Source organism: Cheilinus undulatus, linkage group 1 (genome assembly GCF_018320785.1).
Source record: "Cheilinus undulatus linkage group 1, ASM1832078v1, whole genome shotgun sequence".
Taxonomy (NCBI): Eukaryota; Metazoa; Chordata; class Actinopteri; order Labriformes; family Labridae; genus Cheilinus; species Cheilinus undulatus.
Window position 1 is genome coordinate 10536563 of NC_054865.1, and position 27309 is coordinate 10563871.

The window sequence follows — 27309 nt, forward strand, 5'->3', positions numbered from 1 at the left end:
CATTTGGTTTTATCCCTTCAAGCTTGCCTGTTGCAGAGTAAAGAGGATCAGACGGAGGCGCTTTTCAACCTCCCTTCTGTGTTTTTCTACCGCGGAGCCCCCCCTCCCCTCTGTTCCTGCTCCCACCGCGTCCATCCAAAGCGAGCCGGAGCGGGCGACACAGCGAGCGGCAGAGAGGAGCAGCCATCCCGGGGGTTCATCCCCCCCTTTTGAACTTCCTTTCTTTTTTTTTTTTTCTAATTTTTTTGACTCTCTTCGCTTCTGCTGGCTCTTTCCTCCTCTGATTCGAAAACTGCACACCCTCCCCTGTATACACCCTCCCCTCCTCGATCTATGTGGGAGCCCTGAGAGCGCACCCAGGGGGGGAAAACTGTGTATCAAAGCTCTGAGGATCCCCCAGGCAACCTCGGATCACCGGGGCCAGAGAAGAACTCCCTGCCGGGCCCCCGCTGCCGACATGCCGCGGAGGAAGCAGCAAGCGCCCCGGCGCGCCGCAGGTACGCACTGGCTTTGGGTTTGCGTGAATTTACTTCTCTCTCTCTCTTCTTCATCTCTCTCTTTTTGTGCCTCCCCTCCTCCCCGCCTCCCTCATTCACTTACTTTTCATTGATATTTTTCTCCAGGGGTGAATTTAGGATCAGACCTTTAGGGCTGCTGAAGAAATTGTGGCATGTAGAGTTCAGTTCTGCTAAAACTCGAACTTCATGAACAAGAAGACACTCTTTACAGCATGTCAGGTCTTCTTTTCCAAACAAACAACAACATAAAGTTAAACTAGTTTGACACAATGAAGCATTTTATAAGAGAATTTTACATTTGAATTTAAGCCATCCATCCCCTTTATCAGCATAGTTTTAAATGCATGCATCTGTGCATAAAATTAGTGGAAGATCTGCAGCAGTTTCCTGCAAACATACCCACTTCTATGCAATGCAAAACAGCCTACAAATTAATATTTTTGCACAAAATAACCTTTTGCATTCTTGGATTTTCTTCCCTTCATCAACAAAAGCAGAGATTTTCTCTAAGACGTCATTTCAGACCAAGTGTTTTGCTACTTTTATAGCAATGATAGGGCTCTGAAAATGGTCAGAGCACTCACTCAGTCATTATCACACAGATTTGAGGTCTTCAGTACTAACCACGATGCTTGTTGTAACACATCTTATGGCTTGAGAACAATATCTAGGACTTTCATTGAGTGCCACTAGATATTTTTTCAAATCTGTAGCTAAAAGGTCATCAAGATCTTTGCAAAGTTTATCGCAAATTTCAGAAAGCTGTTGGGATGTTTTCAGGGATGCTTAGACAAAATCCTAATCCACAAAAAGGGCTTAAAATCACTTTGATTTATCCCACATTTTCAGCATTCACTTGCAACCCTGTGCTTTGCCATAACGGTTAAACTAAGAATGAAAGTGCAAACATGTGGCATTCATTTGATGCTTTTCTCAGCAACTTTTATTTCCTCATCTATTGAAAAGTGTCCATTGCAAAAGCAACCACTATACTCGAGTTATAACCAGGACTTTTAGAATTTAGAACGCCTTTAAGTCCACATTTCCTCCATCTTTGAGTGCAAGCACATCCTGTCAACAGCTGCTCATTTTTGTTACTGTCATCAGAAGTGAAATTAGCAGAGACAATTCGTCCTTATTTTTTTAAAGTTTGCAGTTAAATGCAGTAAAGTCTCCTTTTCTCTGTTGTATCCCGCTGCAGAACGAGCTTTGTTGCAGCTATTTGGCGCCTTTTACTCAGGCTTTGTAGTCGTTTTATTTTCCGCTTTGCAAATTTCACAATTTCTTGTGTTTTATAGGCAAAAATTTGAACACAATGATCCGATTAGTCCATATTGCATACAGTGTTTATGTATGATTTTCATATCTTACATGCATGCATTTGAAGCCACTTTCAAGTGTGATTGTTCACCTTCTCCGAGAGGTCACAGGTCACCCCCTGTGTGCTCACGCCTGTCCTTTAGAGAGAACTTAGATTGACTGTCCTGTGTAAAAATTTTACATCCTCCCTCTTCATTTTCCTCTCTGCCGTGTCAGAGAACCTGATCGCTCATAGGTCCCTCTGCCTATTTTCACTTGTTCACGGCGCCTCCTTCCTCCTCTCTGCTGCTGGTGGATATTGATTGTGGAATTAAGGATCTTTACTGTGGAGGTTTGGGGGTCACCTGACTGTCACTGAGGCCTCTGATGCTCGTTGATTTCTGTTAGGGGTGTCGGATTATCTCCAAAACACCAGCCCAAAAAATTACAGACAATTAGGCACATTTCTCTTCAACAGTCTCTTTTGACAGAAACAATTCTCCTTGATACTAAAAGTGCATTTGATTGCCTACTATTAACTCTGTTGTGCTGCTGCTTTATTCTCAGCAGGATTTTCAAAGTTGTCTGATACCTAATATTGCGCTTTAGTGAGCTCATTTTGTTTTCTCGTATACTTCATTCCCATTGCATCGTGTGCAGCTTTTATAGATTTTTATTACATTTTTACAGTTCCACATAAAGCTTCTCTAATAATCTGTTTTTAGTCGTAATCGTCAGACTTTAATATTGCACCGTCTCTTTTGTTTTGCACGAGTCGTCCATCTGTTTCCCCTCTCCTTCTTCTTCAGTTTCTGGGAAAGACTTTTCTCTTCTAGTCTAAAGATTATTTCACAGCCCGGGGAGGGAGTGTATACTGGAAGAGAGCTTTAATGGACAATTGCCATCTTTGATTTGATGCCTGATTGATCACCTGTCATCTGGCCGAGCCTTTGATCTGTTCATTCCCGATAAGTGTCAATAAATCACCCCCCTCCCTCCACTCCCCTCCCCTCACTCCCTCGCTCCCTCCTACTGTCTCTCGCTCACTCTTGTAGCAGAGAGAGGCCTGCTGAAGTCACGTCTGGCCTCACAAACTACAAGCCATTAACACCATCATTTAACTGCATGTTTGTATCTCTTTTACCTCACTTTTGTGAGCTAGAGCTCATTTTTCTATGCTGCTTCTTCACATGTGACATAGTTAAAACATTTTATGTCCTTATGAGCTCACATACGAGCCTTATAATTTGTGTTCATTTCAAATTAACAGACAAATTAAACCCTTTATGATACTGTAGCTTTCGCAGTGTGGCTTCAGAACCTCTTATTTTACTCACATTTATTGCTCTAAGCTTTAATCATTATTATGCATGACCTTTAGGTTTTTATTGGTGGCCATTTTGCACCCGTGTTTGCAACTATCCTCAACTCCAAAGGAGATCAAAAGTAGCACAGGCATACTCCAACTCCCATAATTACATATGAGCAGTGATGCATGCACACGCTGCATGCTGCAATGACTTCATAGCACATATAAACCATACTTTTTTTTTCGCACACGCACATGGAGTGGTTTGAAAAATGTAACTATTAGCCTAATCGTGAGGCGGAAGACTGGTTTGCTCCATCAGAAGCAGCCGTCAGAGAGACTTTGTTTCATATTTGATTTAATTGTCTGCCCTCTGACAGCCACATTCATCAATGGCCCTAATGGTCAATCAGAGGCTGGCACACAGAGAGAGTCTTATGTATTCTCAGCCCTGGGCCTTACTTGATCAAAATGTTTTAGCCCTAATGGACACAATGGGAGGGGGCAAAATAATGGGTGGATGGACGGGTGGAGGGATAGATGGATGGATGGATGGATGGATGCATAGCGGGATGACTGAAAGCCTTTTTATTCAGCTGGAATGAGCGAGTGAGTGTGCCGGGAGAGAAAATGAGGCATTTATTTCTTTGATGAGAGAACGAGAACAAACACGAGGCAGGCGAAGGAGGAGTTTCATTTTAGGCTATTGGCAGCTTCCGACTTTTTCTATTTTTTTACCCTCCCTTGTTCACAGCTGCAACTTATAAGGCTGAGGAGAACTGCATGGCACACAAAGAGTGGTGACAAATTGATTGCGCTGTAGTGATGGCAGGAGTTATGGGAGGATGGCAAATGATAGGCCTTGATTAGGAACTTTGGGGGGAGCGGAGAACCCCCAGCCTTGATTTTTCTTTTTTTTTTTTTCCACAGCACTTTCCTGTCTCTTTTTCCTCTCTTTTATCTCTCTGATTCAGTCCATCTATTCTGCACCCAGAAAGCGAGCCCCCTCCTGATGTGGTTACAGGGAGCAGGTCGCTCATACGGGGCTCCAGTGATTCATTCAACCATCAGATATGTACAAATGACATAAACCCGTAAATCTGTTTAAAGGTCAGAGTGTTTATGGAAAGGTTCATTTGGATCTGCTGATTTAGAACCTTTCACATGTTTTTCATTAGTTATTGCTGGAATAGATCGAGACTTGGGTATCAAAAGAGGGTATTCGGTTTGGGAGCCATGAAGAGACTCAGTTCACTTTAGAGAGAAAGGAAAAAGGAGTGATGTTATTGTGCAGTGGCAAAAATTTGAGAGAAAGGTGCTGGCCCTCTTTGCTGCACATTTCACCAATTATAAAGACATTCAAACAATACAACTCATGTTTAACTCACGTTTAACTCATGTTTAACTCATGTTTAACTCATGTTTAACTCATGTTTAACATGGACACTCACAATTCCTCTATATCCTGATCTGCATCACGTCAAAACATTTCATCTTGTTATGTTTCTTTTGCTTTAGTTACCATCAGAACTGTTACACTCTTTGTTTCTCTTTCAAAACAAGATCATTTTTCTAAACAGGAAGTGAAGTACCCAAAGCATATACCGCTAAAGTGTCTCATAGTTTAAACATTAAAATTAGCTTAGTTATTTCAAAAGCTGCCATATTAAGGACAAATATTACATACTGACGAATAAAATATATTTTTACATGAGGACTAACACTTAACTAGAGGTCTAAATCTTTGACATTCACTTCTTACTTTGACTACTTTTGTTTCTCTACGTTGTGTAGTCTAACAGTGGAGCTCTGGGTGTATTCAGGAGTCGTTGCTGTGTCATGTTTGACCTAGGGAGGCTCAGTATCATTGCCATGATATCAGTATCAGCAGATAATAGCTTCAAAAGTTAAAAATCTGTATCAGCAAGTACATATCAGTGATAACAATCATATATTGGCTCTAAATACTGGCAAAAGTATACCATAAGGTATCGTTGTAGGCCTAGACTAAAGAGGGCCCAGCATGAGACCTGCCCAGCTTTAAACAACAACCAGATTTCCTACTTCTCTGCTCCTCTCTCAGCTCAGCTTGACTCAGCCTCTATTTGCACAATAGGCACTGTGTGTTTGGTATGATTAAAAAGAAAAGTGTGAATTTATTGTCATCTATCTTGCTATTGGCTACAGTGACATTGGAAATATCAACGTATTGGAGATCAGCAAAATTCCAATATTGGCATCCCAGATTCAACCAACTGTGAGGGGCTGGGGTGGGCCAAAATGCCACAGCAGAATTTTTGTCTCTGTTTTTCCATGGTATGAGGTCAGTATGAGATATTTTAGAATGAACAAAAAAAGCAATGAATAAAAGTCCTTCAGATAAACAGGATTTATAATCAGTTTCTCAATATTGATGAGATAAATGTGATTATTATTTTGGCCTTAATTTGGCAGTGCTGATTTATTGTTAATCATAGTAACATCCATGGAGTTAACCCTTGTTTGATACACCTTTTATTAAAAAAAAAAAAAAAACAATTAACATTTATTAATTTGTATATAATATTATATTATACATATATATAATATTGTTTATTCTAGATACCATACCATATAGCACTGATTCTCCTCTGGTCTAGCCACATTAACTCTTTTGTTCGAAATCATGACACAAATTTCTGATATTTTTATTTATCCAAATGTATTTAATCACAGTTAAATCACAGCTCTGTTTGGTCCAGAACATGACCAACCAAAGAGACTGAAGAAAACATTCAGAAGTTTCTGGGAAAAATATCATAGTAAAAACACATTGCAGATGAAATTCCAGGAGATCCCTTTATGTTTCAGGTGAAAATTCCTGAAATATTCACCTGAACTTCTTGAAAAGACTGCTGAAAGTTCAATGAAAAGTCCTAGTAAGTCAATGTAATGTTGAAAGGTCCTAAAAGTTGCAAACTCCTTGTAAATTTCTTTTACATCTACAGGAAAAGTCCAAGAGAATTTTACCAAAAGTTTCTGGGAAATGCTAACAGAAAACTCCCAAAAATGTGAGGGGAAATTCTCAAAGTCTACAGGGAAAATTCAAAATTTCAGGTAAATTTATCCAGAAAATTTCTTGAATAATTATGAAAAATTCTGTTTCATTTCTGCTATCAACATCCTAAACTGGAGAATCAAAAAGAGAGAGCCCTTCATAGATTCTATTTTATTCTTTTATTCTCCTCAAGCCAAGTTTGGGTCCCAACCCACCAGTTGAGAACCACTGCTATAAACGATATTGTATGCTATATTTATATTTTAACTTAAATACTGTATAAAAACTCACTGTAGTACAGCGCCTCATCTCTTCTGCACATTTACTCTCTTTACTGTGAACTGTTTATCAACCCTTTATTATTCTGATATATCATTACATATTTCATACTTTTTGATTATGTCTATTCAGAATCCTTGCACACTTTGCACTCCTTGCAACCGTACCGTCAATGCACACGGACTTTCAAATAAAAGTTAAAATGTCAACTTTTTTTCAGATTTTGTTTTCAAATTGATGTTTTAATTCCTGTGCATGGATAGCAAAGCTGAGCAGAGTCTTCTTCCTTGTTTCATAAGAATACTTATAATAATGACAATAATGATAATACATGTTATGTATAAGTGCTCTTCCAGACCTCAAAGACACTGTACATTAGGTAAAATGATCAATGATTGCATGTGAAAATCTAAAATTGACAACTGAAGAGCAAAGCTGTGCATGCCCCTAAAATCTTGTTCATCCTAGATTGGAAGCCAACGTCAAAGATAATAAAACAAAATTAAAGAAGATATATATATATATATATATATATTTAAAAAAATGGAATCCTGATCAAGAATCCAAAAGAATCTGAATCGATAAGTGAAAGTGGTATCCATATAACAAAACATTCTCAGACTCAAACAGAAAGTGTGTTGGTGCTCTTACATCTGCTCCACATTAACAAACAACCTTTCTTTTTCATGTTTCCTCACCACATCTCTACAGTATCTCCATCATTTCCACGATCCTGCACTCTTTCCTCCCTCTGCCTTTTCCTCCAAACACGCACACACTTCCACCCAGTGACGGAGCGCACTCAGCTGTCTAAAAAGAGGAGTTGTTTTGCCAGCTTCATTAGCGTTCTCCTAATTAGCCGAGCATCTGATGGATCTCTGACAGGCCTAATGATTGGAGATGACAAGCTCCGCACACTGTCACGCTCGCCAATTAGGTCTGCAGCATAGTTGGATGTAATCAACTTGATCTTACACTGTCCTCATTTGCCCCCCTCCCCTCCCTGGATCCCTCCATCTTTTTGCCTTTTTACCCCACCCTGAGTAGGCGGGTCTTTGGGCAGCAGTGCCACGGTACAACGTTAGTTTGGTAGCATCCTCATCATGTGGATTATTCCTTAAGAAAGCACATGCTTGATGAAGTGTCTCTGTCGTGTTTGTGTTAGAAAATCCTCCAGCTAATCATGCACACATGTATACGTGCACTCAAACACCATGTTCCAAGTGAGGGTGTTTATTTTTGCAGCGCTCCCGACTTCAGGAAAGGACAAAGCTCAGGCAGGCAGGGGGCTTTTGTCTGCGGGCTTCAAAGTGAGGCTCAACCAAACAGATCATTGTTAAAGGAGGGGAAGCTCAGACATCAAACATCCAGAATATTATTTTACCACACATTTTTTACAGTCCCATGTTTTACATGTCCTCACATGAGCAACAGCATACCTATTGTTTCTGTATTCAAAAAGGAGGATGTTTAGCAGTACGGAGCAGCTGCATGGGGTTAACATAGCATCATGTTGGTGTGTTCGAGCGCCTCTTCCTCCTATGAGCCCGCTGCAGATTGATGACGTTGACACTGGTCATTATTAGCTACTCAATGACACTTTCCCAGAGTGGAAACACCTATCATCAGCATGGTGTCCAAAGAGGCTAAGCATGATTTATGTAAATATTAACATCAAGACAGATCTGGTTCTGTCCGACAGGAGATAGATGGCAGCCGAGGAGGAAAAGCAGCTGATTTCTGTGATTTCTCTGCCTCCGCCTGTGAGTGTGTGTGTGTGATTGATTGTAGATGAGAGCGAGAGATTAATCATGCTTGATGTGTGTTAACGTTGCACTCGCGGTGGATCTAAGTCGAGATGCAGTGGCCCACTTAGATATACTCACTCACACACAGTGTCACAGGAAGTGGGTGCACTCACACATACAGCGATGCACATTTAAGCCGGGATTCTGCATGCATAAAACAACAGGCCTTTGTTTTACACAAGAGGTGATCTCTGTGAAATCAGATGCACTGAGACTCATTCATCAGCTGTAGGCAAAACTCTGTGGTCGACCAAAAATGTGTTTGCATCCAAGAAAAAATCTAAAAACACTGGACAACACTCTTGTCCATTGAAACCCTAAAACGCCGGTTCTAAATCATATGGAATAGTAATTTATCTTAATTTATCACCTTTAAAAACAACAATTGATACTAGGATGGTCAAAAGATCATCAATGTTGATTTTATTTTCTTCATCAGGTTATTTGTCAGGGATAATACTTTGGCAATGTTGTATCTAATCACAGTGCAACTGATGCAATGTATAAAAGACTTCTTGCTATGGCTAATTTGCCATTCTTGTCCCTGGTTTGTCTTTTGCAACCAACTCAGAATTTCTGCAGTAAATGCATTTAATCACATTCACTTTAAATGCATTTTGAAAATCCACTATTTTGCATTCAAAACAGTTTTCATGTCATTTTGGATTTTTCTACTGTTTTATTCTAAGGGTATTTGACCTCCTGTTTGGATACAGACCTGGTTGGTAGATTAACGCTTTCCACATCAACTTAACCACAGAAAAAGGAACTTGTTATAAAAAGAAAAGGAATTAACTGAGCAGTAAAAAGGTAAATATTTGATAACACAAGGTGCAGATGACTTCTGAGTCCTCTACTGAGCTGTCTGTGAGTTTTAAAATGAAACTGAACATTAAAGAGTGGTGGTGGACTGATTTTACATCACTGTGGCTGCAGGGAGACGCTGCCCAGGGTTAACCAAAATGTTAGAAGAAACAATAAATCATGCGATTAATCAATTAATGTTTGACATTTTTTACGGCCCCAACGAATACATATATAAACTCATTTAAAATTTAACTTCCATTTTAATCATACATTCTTCACCTAAACAACAAAATGCTAAATTGTAAATATAAAATACCCACTGAGGTAAGAATTTAGAAATATTGGGTAAAATAGCCCACTTTTTTAGAACATAATGTCAGCATAACTGCATTAACCATGTGGTTAAGGTCCATAATCAGTGGGTTATTACAAATATATACTTTTGTCAATTGCCATTCCCTTTCAGCACATTTTGGTTAAACCACAGCCGGACCTCTCTGCAGCCTTTGTATTACAGAAAAAGTCCACCACTGCTCCTTAATGTCTCAGTTAAAAAAAAAACTCAGAAAGCTCAGTGGACGAGTCAGAAGTCATGTGGACGTTGTGTTTTTAAACATATCACTTTTTCCGTTTCCTTTCTTGCCTTTAAAGTCATAACATGGTCCTTTTTCCATGTTTAAGATCATTTCATAACCTTCAATCGACTCAATATGCCTCTTCAGAATAAAAGCAGGTTAATGGCCAAACAAAGAGTCAAACAGTGGAATTTAAAGATGTTTCAACGAAAGGGAAATTTAATTGACATAAGTTGCTGAAATTTTAAGGTTAAACATGGTTGAAACATTTAATCATGTGACATATCACCTTTCCTGCTCAGTGGTTTTAAATGACAAATGTGTAACTTGCTTTAACTTTCAGCATAATTGTGCCATCATGCTACGTTGATTCTGAAAAACACATCCTAAGATTTTCAGCTCTTTTTTTTTTTTTTTTTTGCTTTTATCTCTTATTGGACATTTGAGGGCCTACGATTTGACCTTTTTATTTTATTTAATTTGAACTGATTCTTTTACAAATTTGGAATCTAAGAAAGCCAAAATGTCAACAGCAGCCGAAATGAGTTCCCTCCACAGGGTGGCTGGGCTGAGCCTTAGCAATAGGGTGAGGGGTTCAAATATCCAGAGGGAACTAGGAGTAGAGTTGAGGTGATTTGAGCATCTGACCAGGATGCCTTCTGGGTGCCACCCTGTGGAGGTCTTCCGGGCACATCTGACAGAGGCCAGACCCAGAATTTGCTGGAGGGATGATATATCCCATCTGATCTAGGAACACCTCGGGATCCCGCAGGAGGAGTAGGGAGATGTTGCTGGGGAGAGGGATGCCTGAGCTGACTTGTTCAGGCTGCTGCCACTGTGAGCTGGCCCAGCCTAAGCAGAAGACAATGGAATGGACTAGGATGGTGCCAGTGAAAGATAGTGGTGAAGACACAGTAGGATGGATGAGGATAACTCAAAATATTTAAAAGAAATATAACTTTAGGCAAGCTGATGCTAATGCTAGTAAGCTAAGCTTACTGAATAGTAATGTAAAAATTACATTATGAAATAAGCAGTATGGCATTAGAAGGTGGCTATGAAGTAATGTTGTAGCTGTAACATGGGTAGAATATCTCATATTATTAGAATTTAAAATGTTTCTTCTGACCTTTAAGCATACTTAAGTGTTCACTGTGATTTTCAGTGGGTTGAATTGGCATTGTGATTATCCACAGAGTCAAATCCAACTAACCCTCGGGTTAAGGAACAGGGTGAAACATACTTTAAATGTGGATTAAAATGTGGATATCTTGAGTCACCCAAGCAAACCTTCTTACCGTGTTGAAGTAACAAAGTTAAGGTCAAAATCTCATCTTGTTGCACTGAAAAAGACTTGGACTGGGTAAAACTTTGTCTAACCAGAGGCAGCCCAGCGATGTTTGCTCTGAGAGTTCTCACTGATTGGTGGTTCAGTGGTTCAGGCCAGAGAGCCAACAAAAGGTCGATTCAGTTAAAAACAGCACCATGAATCTGCCGAAGACTTTTCTTAGGTTTTTGTTAAGAACAAATTTAGTGAATGAGGGAGTTGTTAGTGAATAAAGCTCAGTGATCCCGTTAAAATAAAACATTTGAACATGCCAGCACCTTGCATCATTTCCTTTGGCCCTGTACAGCAGACTGCAGCAGCATCTAATGAAACATGTCAATATAATGAAGGTAATTAACCTTGTTTAATAAGGTGCTTGATGATTCTGTTAATGATTTCATAAACAGCACCTTTCACACAGCCTTTCATTTCAGACCACTATTAGCCTCAGACACAAAAAAACACATTTTTCAGACATTTTGGGCAGCTGTTGTCAGGAATGAATACATGAATCATTTATCTTTATTATGACATTAATGGAAACCATGACTGTTTCCTGCCTGTACTGTAAACTCCTTTCAACAACGTTTAGTAATTTAGGTCTATGACACCTCTTATTTTTATGTAAATAGCAATTTTGAGCTATTTTAACTCATGAACTCCTGGAAATTTTTAAGAAATTTCCAGAGTACTTCCCCTAAATCCTCCAAGGTTGTTCATATATGCAATCAAAATCCAGCTGTGTTTGCAATCATACATGTGACTCAGAAAAAGTCAGGACATTTTCAGCAGTTTTATGCACATGTCAATACTACCTAACCAAAAAGTTATATTCTACTTCTGGCAATTCTTCAATCTTGAGACTAGCTTTTGTATTTGGGTCCATCTTCAACATTTCAAAGCTTTTAGCCTGGAAATGATCTGTTAGACATGCTAGAAGAATTACTTGAGTCCTTCATTGAAAGATGAAATTCAGAGGTTACTCATCCCTGCAGTGAAAGCCGTCCACTCGAATTTCTAATGAAGTGGATTTATTTGAATATCAGTGCTGCAGAGTTTTCCATCTGCAGTCCATTCAGCTGAAATGTGGTTTTCCTTTTGAATGCACGGCTTCAAGTACTTTAAACCAGACTCAAACCAATACTTATGCCTTATTTCTTTTTATTGCATCGATTGTCTGATCCTTCTAACCTAACTAAAATCTAAATACAGACGAGAATGACCTTTACGTTTTCTTTTTTTATTTTAAGTTAGAAGAAGAAAACAACTCTTTTTAACTGTTTCATTATGACATTAGCTCTTGCAAACTACAGGATCACATCCAGGGTCTTGACTTTATTATTATTTTTTTTTTGAATAGACATTTATGCAGAAATTTCTCTTTTTAGTAACAAATTCTTCTTTACTCAGACGTTTTTATCTCTATGTTCTTGCTTGTCAGACATTTTTGACCAAGACAGTTGATTAAATTCTAGTCATTTTACAATGCCAGATCAAGTCTATAGAGAACCCCTATTGTTAACAAATATAGCCAAAGCAGACGTGCAACAAACTGCAGTTCCTTGAGTGTCCACTAGAGGCTGGCTGTAGAGATAGCAGAACTCCAATGCACAACCTGTATAAAAGTAACCATTTTAACCATTTTACCAGAAATAAATGCATTTACATGCTGGATCAAAAACAGTTTCAGTTGGAATAGTTCATGTCTTTATGGGCACATATTGTAACACTTTTTTAATGACTGCTATTATGTTATGTAAATATATTTTCGTTGAGATCTTACAAAATCTGAGAAATATTGATTTTTTACAGTTGTAATGAGACGTGTCTTATTACCGTGAGACATGACCTCTCGTTGCTGGAAAAGAATTTAAAACAAGAAGTTAACAGCGATAACAGAGGTTAGTAGGCTCAGTTAAAGCTGGTTTGAGACCATCATAGTTAATTTAATAGTCATCATAAATAGGTTGAGGCAGATTTTTGAATAGAAACAAATTATTTAAATCCTGGTTCAAAAAATTGATTTTGGTTAAATAGTTCATGTTTTAGTTGCTCATCATGCACCGGCACTATAACCTACATTTTACACATAAAACAGCTGTCCCGTGAATCGCTGGTAAATCATACAAATCACTCCCTCTCTAGTCAATCAGAGCAGTTCCACTGCCCACGCTCTAGTGTGGCTCCGTAGCATCCCTGAAACGCCACCCTGCTCCGCTTTGTTTTTGGCGCTGTCTGTCGCAAAACCTCGGAAAACCTTGTAGAGCAGATGGATGCAAAGCATTCAGTCAACTGCAAAATATAACAATGCATGGACTCCTGATGGTAAATTATCACTATATTAACATTACATCACACCCTGCAGCACGAGCAAAAGGTCATCAGGAGGTCAGCAGATCACAGCTATAATGGCACCAATGATGGTTAAAAGTTAACTTTTGCGGTAAAAAGCAAAAGTATTTTATCTTCTGTAGTTAACCATGGTGGAAGCAATAAAAGTGTTGAATCATGTTGAAATGACTGGGGAAAATAATCCGCTGTTGGCATACTATTCTTGCATGAACTCGCAGTTCTCCCGCAGTCTCTGCCCTCTTTTCTCAAGCTGATCAGGGCTGTGCTGCCTTGTGCAGTCCTCATGATATGCCTTCACTGTGCGAGATCGCTTGCCTAGGAGCAAAACCATAGCATTGCAAAGCGTGGCACAGCCAATGTATTTGAAAAATGAAGGTAATTGATGTACAAATCTCCTGTTTAAGATTTTGAAAAAAGAAATGATTTGCAGGTTGACTAAAAGTAAGTTCCATGTGCCATGGCCTGGCTTCAAAAGACAACTTCAGAAACTTCGTCCAGTGCTGGAAAGGATAAATCCATCCAGCAGGATTTTTTTAAAGTAAATGCAACAAAAAAGTAGATAATCGTACAAATGAAATACACAGCAACATTTCATCGAAACCAAACTAAGACAGATATTGTTTCCCTAATTTAATTACTTGCTACTCTCAAATTAGTTTCATGAATTTAGAAACATGAAAAGGTTTGAAACCTCAGCTGAGGACATACAGCGTTACCAGCCAGTTAACTCAGCAGGACAAAGTTGTGGTGAGTCGATTTCCCATCATAGTTTTAGTTCAGCGAAAAAAAGAAATCCTCATCTGCAGAAAAGCACACTAGACTCCGTCTCAGCCCTGGGAAGGCCGCCTCCGCCTAAATCTACCACGTTTCCTAACTTTTGCATGTCCGCTGAGCTGAGAACACTTTGAGCCTCAGTCCCTGCGTGCCAGTCTCAGTCCTGCTCCCTACATTACTTTGTGTGGAGTGAGTCTTTCCCAGGCAGCTAACTGACATTGTGATTAGTTATGGCCCTCTTCTGCTTTTCTCAGTGCTCCTGCCCCACCACGCTCTGCCACAATGAACCCGGAGACGCAGCGAGGGAGGAGATATAAAGTGGGAGAACTGTTGCATAGTTAAATATTCTATCATAGGGAAAGACAGAAAGGTAATGAGATTGTAAAAAAGATTATGTGCACGGCAAAAGAGAGAGTAGGAGCGAATGAAAAAGCAAGCGGGTAGACAAACGACAATCATAGAGAGAGAGACAGAAGAAGAGGGAGGAAAAGACAGGGGAGGGAGGGGAGCAGAGCCCCTTCTCCTCCTCCTCCTCCCCCCTTCCCTTCCTTGAGGATAAGTGGCTGATGGTTTATAAACAGTGTTTCTTTCCCTCCCTCTCCAAGAATCTTCCGTCATGGCTCCCATTAGGTTGACAGCTGTCAATTAGAGCTCCCTTGGTCTGGCGCTCTGCACTTTATTGCAGGCAGTTGATGCTGTCATTTTGCTCCCAGTTTCGCCTTGAGCGTTATCACGAGCGCTCAAACAGTCAATAGCTGATGCATCAGCAGTTATTTCTTAAATTGGCTCACAAGGCTGCATCCTTTCCTCATTTTTTTCACCCCCCCCCACACCCCCTATTCTTCTCCCTCTCTCCTCTCTCTGCCTCCTCCTTGTTCTCCTTTTCCTCCCAAAAGATTGTTTTGTGAGAAGAGAGAAATGTGGTGTGCCTGCAGAGGGGTGCATGGTTTTAAAAAGTGGGAGAGGATGCACAGGGGAACACAAACAGAAATATGCTAAAGACAGAGCATCTGTGCTCATAGTATCTCCATAAACAGATCAGTGGAAGCTTAAAATACATGCATGTTTTATTCTTGGGCTATATTCACTTCTTATACTGCTCTAATAATAATACACAAAATACTCTGAGCTGTGTGTTAACAAAAGGGATTGCACTTCCTGATTTTACATTGCTTTTGAAGGATGGAAATAGGAAGATGTATGCACTGTAACAGTTAATGAAATCTAGTATTTTATTCTTCACAAGGTGTTCTTTTACAGATTACTGACTCATTTATGCTCACCTTTGGTATAAAAATAAAAAAAAAGCCTATATTTAAACAAGATAAAAATCACAACCTACATGAGTCCTTGATGTTGGAATGGATGTGAAAAGGGCATCTGCTAGAGGGCTCAGTTTCACATGAACCGAAACTTCCACCAATTAGCTGTCCAACTTACGTTCACTTCAAATCATCCCCAAACCAACTTGTGCAATCTTTCCTCCCAAAATTCTCCAAACAATTTTTCTTCATTGTTTTTGGCTGGTCTGGGTTTGAGTCCTGGCTACACTACTCGACACTGCCCCCATCATTTCTGGTGGTGTTGCAATGTTTGTGTCATATTCATAAGCTATCAGAAAACATGCCAGAATACAGAATTACTGCAGAGTAAATACTGGCCCAAGTCATATCTGTATGCGTACTGAGCATGAATTAGTCTTTACCATGAAAAGGCTTGTGGGAGTAAAACATAATTGCTGCATTTACGGGATAAAACAATCAGAAAAAATAGTGTATTTTTCCAATACATGAAAATTTAAACCTCTAAAATGTATGGCAGTTATATAGAACACAATGCAAAACCCGATGGAGTACCAAAATGCAATAAGTACTCAAGTTTGTGTTGCATGTGTTTACAAAAAAAATTGTCTACTTCATATATGGCTTAGGATGTGTTCATATTTGACACATTTCTTTTGCACATTGGCTTCCCCACTGGTCTACTTTCACACAAGTACCAACACTTCTTACATGACATTTGCACATCTACTGTTTAGGCACTGTCCAAAACTAGATGTGAACACCTAGTTGGTTTAAAAATCTAGCAAGCATAAAGAGGCAACATTTGTCTATGCAGACACAATAAAGACTTTACTACAGGCCACAGTGGATGACTTTCTCATCTTTAAGATGCAAAATTTGACCTTATTCCTACTTCCACACCAACCATGCATCTCAGTGGATATAAACAAAGGAGCCGTTCAGAGATACCCAATACTTTGAAAAACTGGAACCAGACTTTTGACTCAAGATTATGCAGCTTTGCACTGTGAAAATCTGCTGTGTTTTTTTTCCGTCCTCTGATAAACATTGGAGTGAAATTTTCAAAAAAAAATTGACCACTGTTTGAAAAAATATTAGCTGCTTCGTGAAATTAAGTAGCTGGTTAGAAAGCTTGCATCGACCCACTACAAGCTTGAATAAGAATAATTTCATGCAAATTATTCACATGAAAAAAACAAACACCATTGGGGTTTAAGGTTCTTTACATACTGAAAAAAATAATACACTAAATCATTATTTTGCTTTATCAAACTTTTGACCTTTTGCAATTTGTTGCACATGTTGGTGATACTAGTCAGATGGCTCGAGCCTGCTGCACATCTGCCTTTGAATGTTTGGACTTCACTGTCATGCAGCATCCTAGTTTGTAACTCTGCAGCCTAGTAAGAAAAAGAATGGGAGATGTGATATATGCACCCCTTTGTGTATGTAATCTGGCAATAAACTGTGCAGAGGCTTTCATACAGTGGTCACAGCATCAACAATGTAAAGCAATACAACATGGGCTCATAAAGTTGAGCCATCATGATACTCTTGTCCCTTTCCACCAAAAATTCAACAAAATGGAGAATTATTCACAATGTCCTCTCTGCCATCAGTAGATGAATCAGCCAGCTTTGCACGTTTTCTGACACAACTTTCTTTTCACTTTCTGCTGGTGCACAGCTCCCTGCACGGAAGTTGGAGAGAAACAGAAACTGTGCAGATGTTTTGAGGATCTTCTTTTTGAAGTTGAAGGGAAATGTGGCACGTTTTTTTTTGATGAAAAGTAACTTTAGTTGAATTACAGAACTAATCCGTTATGTTGCCAGTTTTAAAAATCTGAGCTCTCTCAACAGATTACTTTGTAACTCATTACTCCCAACACTGATCCTTATCCAACCAGCAGCCACTTACTGTGAGGTCTGATTCAAAGAGCATCCTGGGAAATCAGCCCAACCAGGAAATGGAGTGACTCAACAAGAGCACAAACACACTTCCTGCTCTGACACAAAGCAGATCTATGTGTATTTACCATTACAACTTTAGACCTGCTGTATTATTAAAGAGGTTTCTGGTGAGTCAGCCTGTGTTGTGGCCTTAGATGTTGGATGTTAATGTCCTAAATTTAAATGTAACATAGTCATCACCAGAAACTGGCTTTTTTTATGAATGACATCAAGTTTTGATCTTTCTCAGAGGGAAACTTTTTAACAGTCAGCCAAGTTGTCAGTACTGTTTTCATCATGACAGGAGTGGCTTCTGTTTGTGGTTAGCTTGATTTTTATAGCCTGTTATACTTCCTGTCATGCTCAAGAGACAGAGGCTAATGTTTGTGAGGGGGATCACAGAGTTTAAGGAGCTGCAGGCTTTGCAGGACGATGATACAGTGTCAAGACAAGGTGTGTGTTAGTTTGTGTGTATCTTCTGAGTGTCATCTGGGCTCGGCTCCAGGTCTGGGTTTCTTCTTACCCTCCTCAGTGGGGGTTGCCTTTATGTCTGCAACGTGCCTGTTTGTGTGCACGTCGTACAATCAGAGCCCCTCGTTTCCCTTTCCCACGCAGGCTTTGGCTGAAGAGAAAGACGACTGGCAGCCATCAGTCTTGTGTGTGCGGTGGTGTGATTGTGCATGTGTGTGACGGTGGCTGTGATGAAAGGCAGGGGAGCCAGTGTGGACCTGTCTGAGGCCCTGGTAATCAGGGCCAGCCTGAGCTGACATCCTTCTCAAGCTGACAGTGCCTTCCTCTTCACAAAAACACACATAGACACACAAGGCTGAGCGGTCACTACTCAGTTAATGCAGTAAGATGGTCTAGCATCAACCAAATAAAGATTTAATTGCAATACTTACTGGATTTTTCAAATTGCGGAAGGTGCAACATTTCTTTAACCTGAAGTTTTGTTGTTTTTTTTAGATTTTACAGGAAGTCCTAGTTTCCTTGTTTTGTATTTATTTTTTCTTAATCAATATGAGATTGTCATTAAAATCATCATTCCTGACAACCTTGTAAAAAAGGTTGATTGGCCAGGTTCCATGTCTGTCATCAGACAGATCCATCTTGCAAAGCTCCAATTTAAAGTGATTGTGCCAGGTCAGAAAATGGTCCTGACCAATCAGCATCATTTGATGAGAGCGAGGCAGTAGTTTTGGGGGGATGTAGTTGTACTGGAAGCCACCAGTAATGGCTGCCACTGATGTAGCAATTAGCTCAGGTATACCTTTAGTATAGCGGCAGTTTTATCAGAACTGGACACACAGTAGTAGCTAATCCCATACATCCATTTACACACCACCAATGAGGCATCCATCCATTCTCTATACCCCTTATCCTGTTGGGAGTTGCAGGGGGCTAGAGCTTAATTTGGCGAGAGGCGGGGTATACCCCGGACTGGTCGCCAGTCAGTCACTGGCGACATATAGAGACACAAAACCAGGCACCCTCACACCTATAACCAATTTAGAGTTGCCACTTAACATAAAGAGCATGTCTTTGGTGGTGGAAAGAAGCCAGAACATGCAAAGAGAGAGAACAGGGAGAACATGCAAACTCCGCACAGAAAGGCCATGACTGGGAAGCGAACCAAGAACCTTCTTGCTGCTGCTGTGCAGACCAATGAGGCAGTGAGAGTGAATTGGGGTTAAGTGTCTTGCCCAAGGACACGTCTAACATGTGACTGCAGTAGCTGAGTATCAAACCCTCCCACAACCTTCAGATTGCAGGACAACCATCTCTATCTACTGAACCACAGTCGCCCCTCTGGTAATAGGGTGACTGTACTGATCCAGGCCTGTGCCGGGCCCATGCCCCATCCCACCAGTTGTGCCTCCACAACACACGCATTCCCCCCCAGCATCTGCACCAGCCCACCGTGTCATGAGCTATGCAGTGAGCTGGATCAGGCCCGGAAAAGCATGCCAAGTGCCGTTCCCGTATCAGACCCTTCCCATCCCTGCTCTCCAGAGCACGTCAGCATTAGACACATAGTCTTGCCAACAATACCCCAAGATGTGCCAGAGAAACATCATCACAAAGGAGTCCAGCCTGGATATCAGTCAGTGTCCAAGCCTCACGTTTCATGCGTCACATAAAGAAAAAGAAAACTTGATTAGCTAGAATACAAATTAGGTTAAAATAGCCTATGTCTTTTTTCCAATGAATATTTTAAAAAGTATTAATCTTTATCAATAAAGATAATTAGGGAGTAGCTAGGAAGAGTATCAGTATCAATAAGACTAATGATTCTCATCCCTGCAAGGAAAGATGCACACAAGAAAAAAGTCCCCCAGCCAAAAAATGTCAGAATTTCTCTAGAAGTTTATTAAAGTATTAGTAGTGCATTAATAAGAAAAACAGTTGCATTGACACTGCAAATTAGCTGATTGAGTTAGTTTAAAGAGAGACAACATTTTGACTCAAAGGGACTTTTGTTGGCTAAAACAGAACTAGAAGATTTTTGTTGTCTAAAGATTTCATCCAAAGACTAAAGACTCCTAAAAGATACCAAAATTGCCTCTGATGTTTGTCTTTTGTGTGTTCTGTAAAGTGTTTTTGACCATGCAGGCAGGTGAGAAAGAGACAGAGAAGGACAGAGAGCAAGAGAGAGAGGGAGAGAGAGGAGACCATGAGAGAAAAAGTGAAAGAGAGAGAGATGAGAGGAGTGAGGAGGAAGGCTGTTTTATTTTATACTGCGAGGGCCTGTTGCTAATTAATGTTTCTTGGTCGGTTTCTGTCGGAGCTGAGTAATGTTTTTGATCTTTATGCCTGATAACTGCATACCTAATGAGATTTCAAAGCTGGTGGAGATGGGAGTTGCTGCTCCCTGCAATTATTGACAGATGCCTTTTCTCCGCCACTGGCTGCCGCGCCATAAATCCTTCCTCAGTAATGAGCTTGAGAAGTGCCACCCTGCCAGTGAGCTAATGAAACCGAGCAAGGGGGGCCGCCTGCTTGTGTGTGTGGTTGTGTGTGTGCATGCGTGCAAAAGAGAGCATCACACTTCTCTGACACATTTTTTTCTCTTTAAATGCACTCTGCAGATGTCAGCCACCTCGCCTGCTAGCGACAGAGAGAGAAAAGAGGCAGGAGAGAGATAGTCGACGAGGAGAAAAAAGAAATACAAAGCAGAAGCTTTAGCTCTCTGTTTCTCCACTTTATGAGAAGTTTCAGGGTGGTGCTGGGGGGCGCTCAGGTTACAGCCCCATGTTAAGGCTATTTGTCTGGGTTTGGCTGTTTTATTTGAAATACTAGTATCTCTGTTGCCAAACGGGACTGTGATTGATATCCTCACGCCCCCCTCCGCCGCTCGCCTGCCTGAATCCAGCAGCAGCAGCTTCTTGCTCCTTTTCTTCCTTTTTTCTCCATGAACTCTGTCTCTCCGTAACTCAGCCAAGGATCGCACAGGGTTTGAAGAAAGAAAGAAGGTGGCACATGAGGGAACAAAGAGACTCCAAACAAGAAAAAAGGAACAGCAAGGGATGGGCGACCTTTTCTTTGCCCCAAACACTTTCATGCTCACAGCATATTTAGAGTGGGTTTCATATATGCGTGACTTCTATATTAGATGGTGCACTAACGTGGTAGCGAGTTAACACATGTATGCAGTGTTGGGCAGTAACGGCACTAGAAGTAGTGGCTTTAGTGTTAGCATTGAGTCAAACGGTGCTTAGCTCAGCTGTTCTTTTGATCTAGTACAGTGGTTCCCAAAGTTATGTCCTAAGCTGAGACCCCACAGGACCGACGCAGAAAAAAGTTATGCTTTTTTGTCAAAATTAATAACTATTGTACTTGTCATTGATAAAATCCCAATAAAACAGGCCTAAACACACCTTTCCTTACAAATATATCATCGTATTAATAACTCATTAAGTGTGTAAGCATATTTTATAAATACAAGCAAATCTACTTCTGACAACCTCAGCATAGACTGAGCCTGGGATCATTTGTGACCCTCTATGGTTTCCTAGATGAGCCGATGATCTAGTAGCATAGTAGTAGCATCTAAACAAGCCATCTAAGTAAATTGAGCAGCAGCAGATTTCTCAGTCATGGTCCAAAATCAAACTTTAAGAATGAGCAGGGCTTCTGCATGATGGTGGCTTCACTAATAAATCCATGATATGCATGTCTCTGCTGAAGGAGAGCGTGAAGAAAGGCAAGCCTTGGTTCATACACTTATGAATCCCATGAACAAAGATGGCAGACTCCTAAAGTTAGCATAGCCAGTGCAGTGCAGTGCAGTACATTTTTAACTATTAAACCCTAATTATGCATCGCCTCTATCCAGCTTTTATAGAGAGAGTTTTCGGGCGTAACAGTTCACAGTGGTCACAGTTTGGTTTGCACCTCAGTTTTGGGGTTATGGTTTGATATGAGTCCAGTTCACAGGGGAAAAAGCAAAATAAAGTACTGGCTTTATAGTTCGACGCTTCCCTCATTTATTACTTTTGACTGACCTTGCTTCTTCCTCTTCTTCATTAGTTGTTTCACAGTGGTTGGTACAGTCCTGAGTGTTAATGTTGGCTTGTAAACACTGCCATGTGTTAGCCTTTTTTTTCTCAGTTTAGATGTATTTGTTTTGTGGCTACACGCACTGAAACATTCGGGATGAATACAAATTCAGTTATACCCCTAAGAAAGATGCAACAAAACAGTTCTTATTTACACTAAGAATTATTTTTTGGTTGTCACAGAAACATTTCATGGCAAATGTATTTTTCTTTCATTTAATTAACTTTATTTAACCAAGAAAACGTCATTAAGATTTAAAAATATCTTTCCCAAGAGTGTCCTGGCCAATATTCACCCCTTAATTCACAAGAAAAAGCTCATAAATCTAGTACAAAAACTGTCCCAAAAACATCCAAACTTTTCACTTCGTGGACAAAACCTATTCAAAAACGTGAGTTGACTACCAATTTTTCTATGAGAAGATTGCTTAAGAAAAAAAATCTCTTGTCAAGGAAACTAATGCAAGACTAAAATGTTAGTGCTAGACTTTTAACACCCATGATATTTCTCCTATTTGCATATAGTTTTTTATCGATGCATGTTAAATCACTTGAAGTATTGATAGTGCATTGATAGGGGTGTTTTCCATTTAGAATATTTTTACAGCTTGGTTGATTAAATCAGTTAAAAAAAAGTGCAGTGAAGACTAAAATGCAAACACTTTCTATTGATTAAAACTATAAAGGTCAAAAATGACTATGACGTGACTAAATCTGAATAACATTTTAATCTAAAGACTAAGACTAAATTTGAAAAAGCAACTGAATTTGACTCCAAATGTTACATAAAACAGCTCAGATGTAGCTGCCTACCTTTAACATGTTTCTGCTGCTTACCTTGCTACATTTCTCCAGACTTTAGCTTTAAAGTGAAGCTATTTTTTTTTCTAGATTAACTAGTAGCCTTGTTTATTATATCTTCTAGCAGCTTGTCCAACATTGTGTGCATGTGGGCTCATGTGTTTGTTGCATGCTTTCCCAGAAACCAGAGGTTGAGAGCAGCGAGCAGACGAGCGTCGTCTCACTGCCAAACAGTCGATTTCCCCCCTCTCATCGTCCGCACCATACATCACAGACCCACCCTTCTCTCCTGACACAAAGACGTGTGTCATTTATCAAACGGGGCCTTGCCAGGGCCTCACATGCTTGTGTGTGGGAGCACGTAGCGGTGCGATGCGTGCGCGTGTAGACCGGCACATATGTGTGCTTTCAGTGTGTAGGGCATTCCTTCCTGTGCTGCCTCTGAGGTCCACTTCTCCGGGGAAAGAGTGAAGGATGAAGAGTGAGAAGGAGAGAGAGACGCAGACAGAAAGAGGGGGATTACTGCTGCTGAATGAGTGAGTGAGTGAGGGAGGGGGAGAGAAGTTGGGGGAGTAGAGGGAGAAATCATTTAGACTAGTTTCACTAATGTTTTGGCCCGACTTATTTCCATATGTCCTCCTTTAGGTTATCGTAAAAAACCCTGTCTGCATTTGATATTGATAAAGCAGCTTTAAATAGTATTTTACACACAATTACTCACATTTCACATCATAAATAAGTATAGATTGTAAATCATACCTCCATTAATCTCCTTGATGCATGTGCAGGCATGCACTCGTGTTTGTGTGTCAATAACAATCTGTGTACGTCTCTCTCCCATGCTCATGTGTCTTGGGGGTTGCTTGCAGGCGTGTATCAGTCACGATGTCTTATCTAACACATACACATAAACTCACAACCAAGTCTCTCCCATGGGCTGGGGCAGTACAGTCTCTCTCTCTCTCTTTCCCTTCACTTCTCTCTGATTCAAAGGGAGGCCTTACAGAAGATGGATGCTCCTTAAAAAAAATAGCGCGTTGATGGATATGAATCTGGCCCTGCCATTCATCACTGCTGTATTATTTAGACTGGATCGCTACAGAGCTGTAACCTGAGCTACAGCTATGAGTGGGTTTGTGTGAGTGAGAGAGAGAGAGGACACGGCAGGTGAAGGAGGGAGGGGGTGGGAGGAAGAGGGGACAGTCGGGGTCTCAACAAAGGCAGAGAAAGGAGAAAAACGGGAAAGATTGGAGGAGAGGTGACAGAATAAAACACAGGAGAGAGAGATGAAAGGTTGTGTCCTGAAACGTCAAAAGGAAGAGTTGAAGACAGATGTTAACCATCCTTAAATGCACTATAAGTTTCAGCCATATATTGAAACCCAGTGATAGTACAGTTGTACATAGTCGATATCTTACAAAACTCCAATATGGACTTATAGAGAAATTTCAAAACATCAAAAAGACCGTTTACACCTTGGGGATTTGATAACAAGTAGAAAGCACTCAGAGAACGCCTGTCTACACTTTGCATCAACAGTGCATCCCCATTTACCTCTTGAGTTCCAAATCCAGTACCCTGTCTCACTTCCAAATAGGCTCCTTTGCGTCTAAAAGACTGAATGCATCATCCGTCTCAAAAATCAGGAGGCAGATTTGTTTTAACTGTTAAATAACAACTCTAAATACAGCTGAGGATGCATGGGCATTTACACCACCAAACCAGAGTGGGTAAATGCACATCAGGCCACTTCTGTATGTGGTCTGAGTCCCTGGATCTCAATTAGGACACATTGAGCTGCACTGAAACCCAGTATTAAGGGTTTACACTTGTCATTAGATCGCCCATGGGTGTTAATGTAAGGTGTAAACAGCTTGAAAGTCTGTTTCCAGGTCTTTAAAAGCCAGTAATGTGAACACACGAAAAAAAACTGAAAAACTGAAGTTAGGGAGGCATTAGCATAGGTTACAATAAAATACAAGAACTTTATTTATCCCCGAAGGGAAATTCAATAAAAAGGGTTAGTTAATAAAAAGGTTAGGCCAAGGCTGCCTATAAAGGGGCAAAAGGAGAACGCTTTCTGGGGCTCAGTCTCTCAGGGGGCTCATGGAGGTTAGGTCAAATACTCTATCAATATTTCAAGCAATAGTGTTTTATTTTTTACCCAAATTATTCACCATTACCTATCAAAACAACAAAAAATGCACATTTATTTACTGTTTCTTCTGCCACCTTTTGAAATAATTGGAGTATTTTTCCCCCCTTCATAATGTTAACAATGTGCAGAGGCAACGTTAACTTTAAATGTTGGACTGGTCAATGTCATACCTGTAGTCACACAAAAGTTTGGAGGGCACAAAATAAAGCTAGTGAGGACTCACCCCAACATAACCTGTTAAAGAACTCCAAAATCTGCTCAGAAGTACACGTGTTTTCTAGAAGTAGGAGCAAGTGTTACTGACGCTTGGCTGGTATTGGTTTAAACTTCTAGATAACATCTGGGGAGGGCCCATACTGGGCCTTTTAGGGGACCAACTTTTTCTGTTGGTGGGCCTGAAAGGTATATATTTACAGTTTAGCTACTAGCAAACTAATCAGCGATTTAACTTCTTGGAGTGAATGGTAAAATGAGAATGGACTTGAACTTTTATAGCGCTTTTCTTTACAACTCAAACGACCTCTTTCAGTTGAAATATGAGCCACCGCTGATCCACAGCCACCCCATTAACATGTCTGTTTCCATTTGGTAAAAAATAAAGTACTGTGCAGGTGGTTCACGAACAATAAGAAAAGTTGGCAGTCAAAATTATCCTCTGATGTATGAAAATCCTTTATTAAACAGGGATGTGTCTACCCAATTCGGTTCAAATTCGTCTTCATCAAGACGACGATGGAGACTCAGTTGATCTGGTGCACTATGGTTAGTACTTACTCCATTACTGTGGTGCAGTTAGGTGAAGCATTGTTTGTGTTATTAAAGATTATTTTTGAGGCTTTGTTGCCCTTTTTTGGACAGGACAGCTGGAGAGAGACAGGAAACATGGGGAGAGAGTGGGGGACGACCTGAGCATTTCCCAGGCTTCCATATTTGCCATGAAGTCTTCTGTCTTCACTTGAGTTTAGTTATTTCCTCAAAAGAGCAGCTTTGGTAATCTAATCCATCTTGGAAAACACCATGCTTAACTATTTGTCCATGTAGCAACCATGCTAAGAGTGACAGATAATGACATTAAATGAAAACACTGCACACGCATCATTGTTTGCAGCCAATCCGAGGCATTTTCCATTCACGACAAGAGCTTGCACCAAATTTATTCAGATACTCTGCATGTACCCGTCATGCAAAACTCATGTCAAGTTTATGTGTTACATGTCAGAGTCAGAGATTAGATGATCTACCATTTTAGTTGGAAATAGGGTGAGAATTATCCAGTCAATACTTCACTATATTCTTTTAGGAATGGAAAGAAAATTGGGAACGCTTGCATTTCACCTTGCAGTAGACTCACCATATTTTTTTGTTTTTTTCTGCTCACTGATGATCAGAAAAATATTACTTAAAACACTTCTGAGCAGTTCTTGGTGCACTGACTTCATGCTAACACAAGAGGAGATGTACAATGATAAAAAAAAGTGAAGTAAGCAGCGCCTCAACCGTCTCGTTTTGGCTCATTTTCTAAACTTCCACATGCACACTTGCATTTTAACTAAGAAGCATTACATTGGGGGATTTTCGGTATGCTCCCTGCTTCCCTTCCCTCCTCCTCTCTCCTCTATCTCTCTCACTCTTCCCAGGTTTCTATAGCGCCAAGGCAGACGTGGTGATTTATTGTGGCCATCCATCTCTCGTACTCATCCATCACCGGCCGGTTGCTAGGCGATCATGGCAGCAGCTGTTTGCTTTTGAGTTCAACAGAGGGGCCGTCAGTCAGCGGCGGCAGGTGAAAAGCATTATGAACGCGCGTTGTCACGGGGAATAATTAATCAAAGGCGGGAAAGATAATTAAAAAGATATGACCCTTGTTGGTACTTGGTCCTGGGTTTGCTCGGGGAGGGAGGGGACGAGGGGGAGAAGGGAAACAGAAAAGGTGAAAAGAAGAGGACTCTTTCTTTGTTCGGTGCAGTATCAAACTGTTCAAGTTTCTTTGGGTTCTCTGCTCACTGTACATCCTATCTCCTAATAGATGAGTGCAGACCTTGTCGTAGCTCTGGACCCCTCCCCTCCCTCTCTCAGCCACTCAGAGGGACATGGAGGAGTGTAACCAGTGAGTGCTGATAAAACAGGCCCTCCTGTTAGTCAGTGGCACTGCTCCATTTAATTAGAAGGAGATGGGCTGGAAAAGGGAGAGAAAGGATTTTTTTAAAGGTCTGGCAGAGAGACTGAAACAGCTCTTTAGACTGGTTTGGAGTCATCCGTCACCTCTTGATGCATGCGTGCAGCTGTAAGCAAACATGGAGTGACTGGCAGACACCAGCTGGCAATGATTTCACTTTGATTTTTGGTCAGTTTCTCCATGAGGGTTAAACTGAGAAAAAAAGAGAAAAGACACTAATGGAAGTTTGACATCTGATTCAGCCCATCCATTAAAGTAATATTTTCTGAAAGTAAGG

General features: G+C 40.5%; 1 protein-coding gene across 1 annotated transcript in view; it reads left to right on the forward strand.

Annotated features, from left to right (window-relative positions):
• tshz3b (teashirt zinc finger homeobox 3b) overlaps positions 1-27309 on the forward strand; it is a 64540-nt gene that overhangs the window by 1470 nt on the left and 35761 nt on the right. Inside the window, exon 2 of the mRNA XM_041788229.1 lies at positions 23-497. Within this exon, the coding sequence (XP_041644163.1) occupies positions 458-497 (40 nt within the window). The 5' untranslated portion in view covers positions 23-457. The remainder of the gene's footprint in view (positions 1-22; positions 498-27309) is intronic.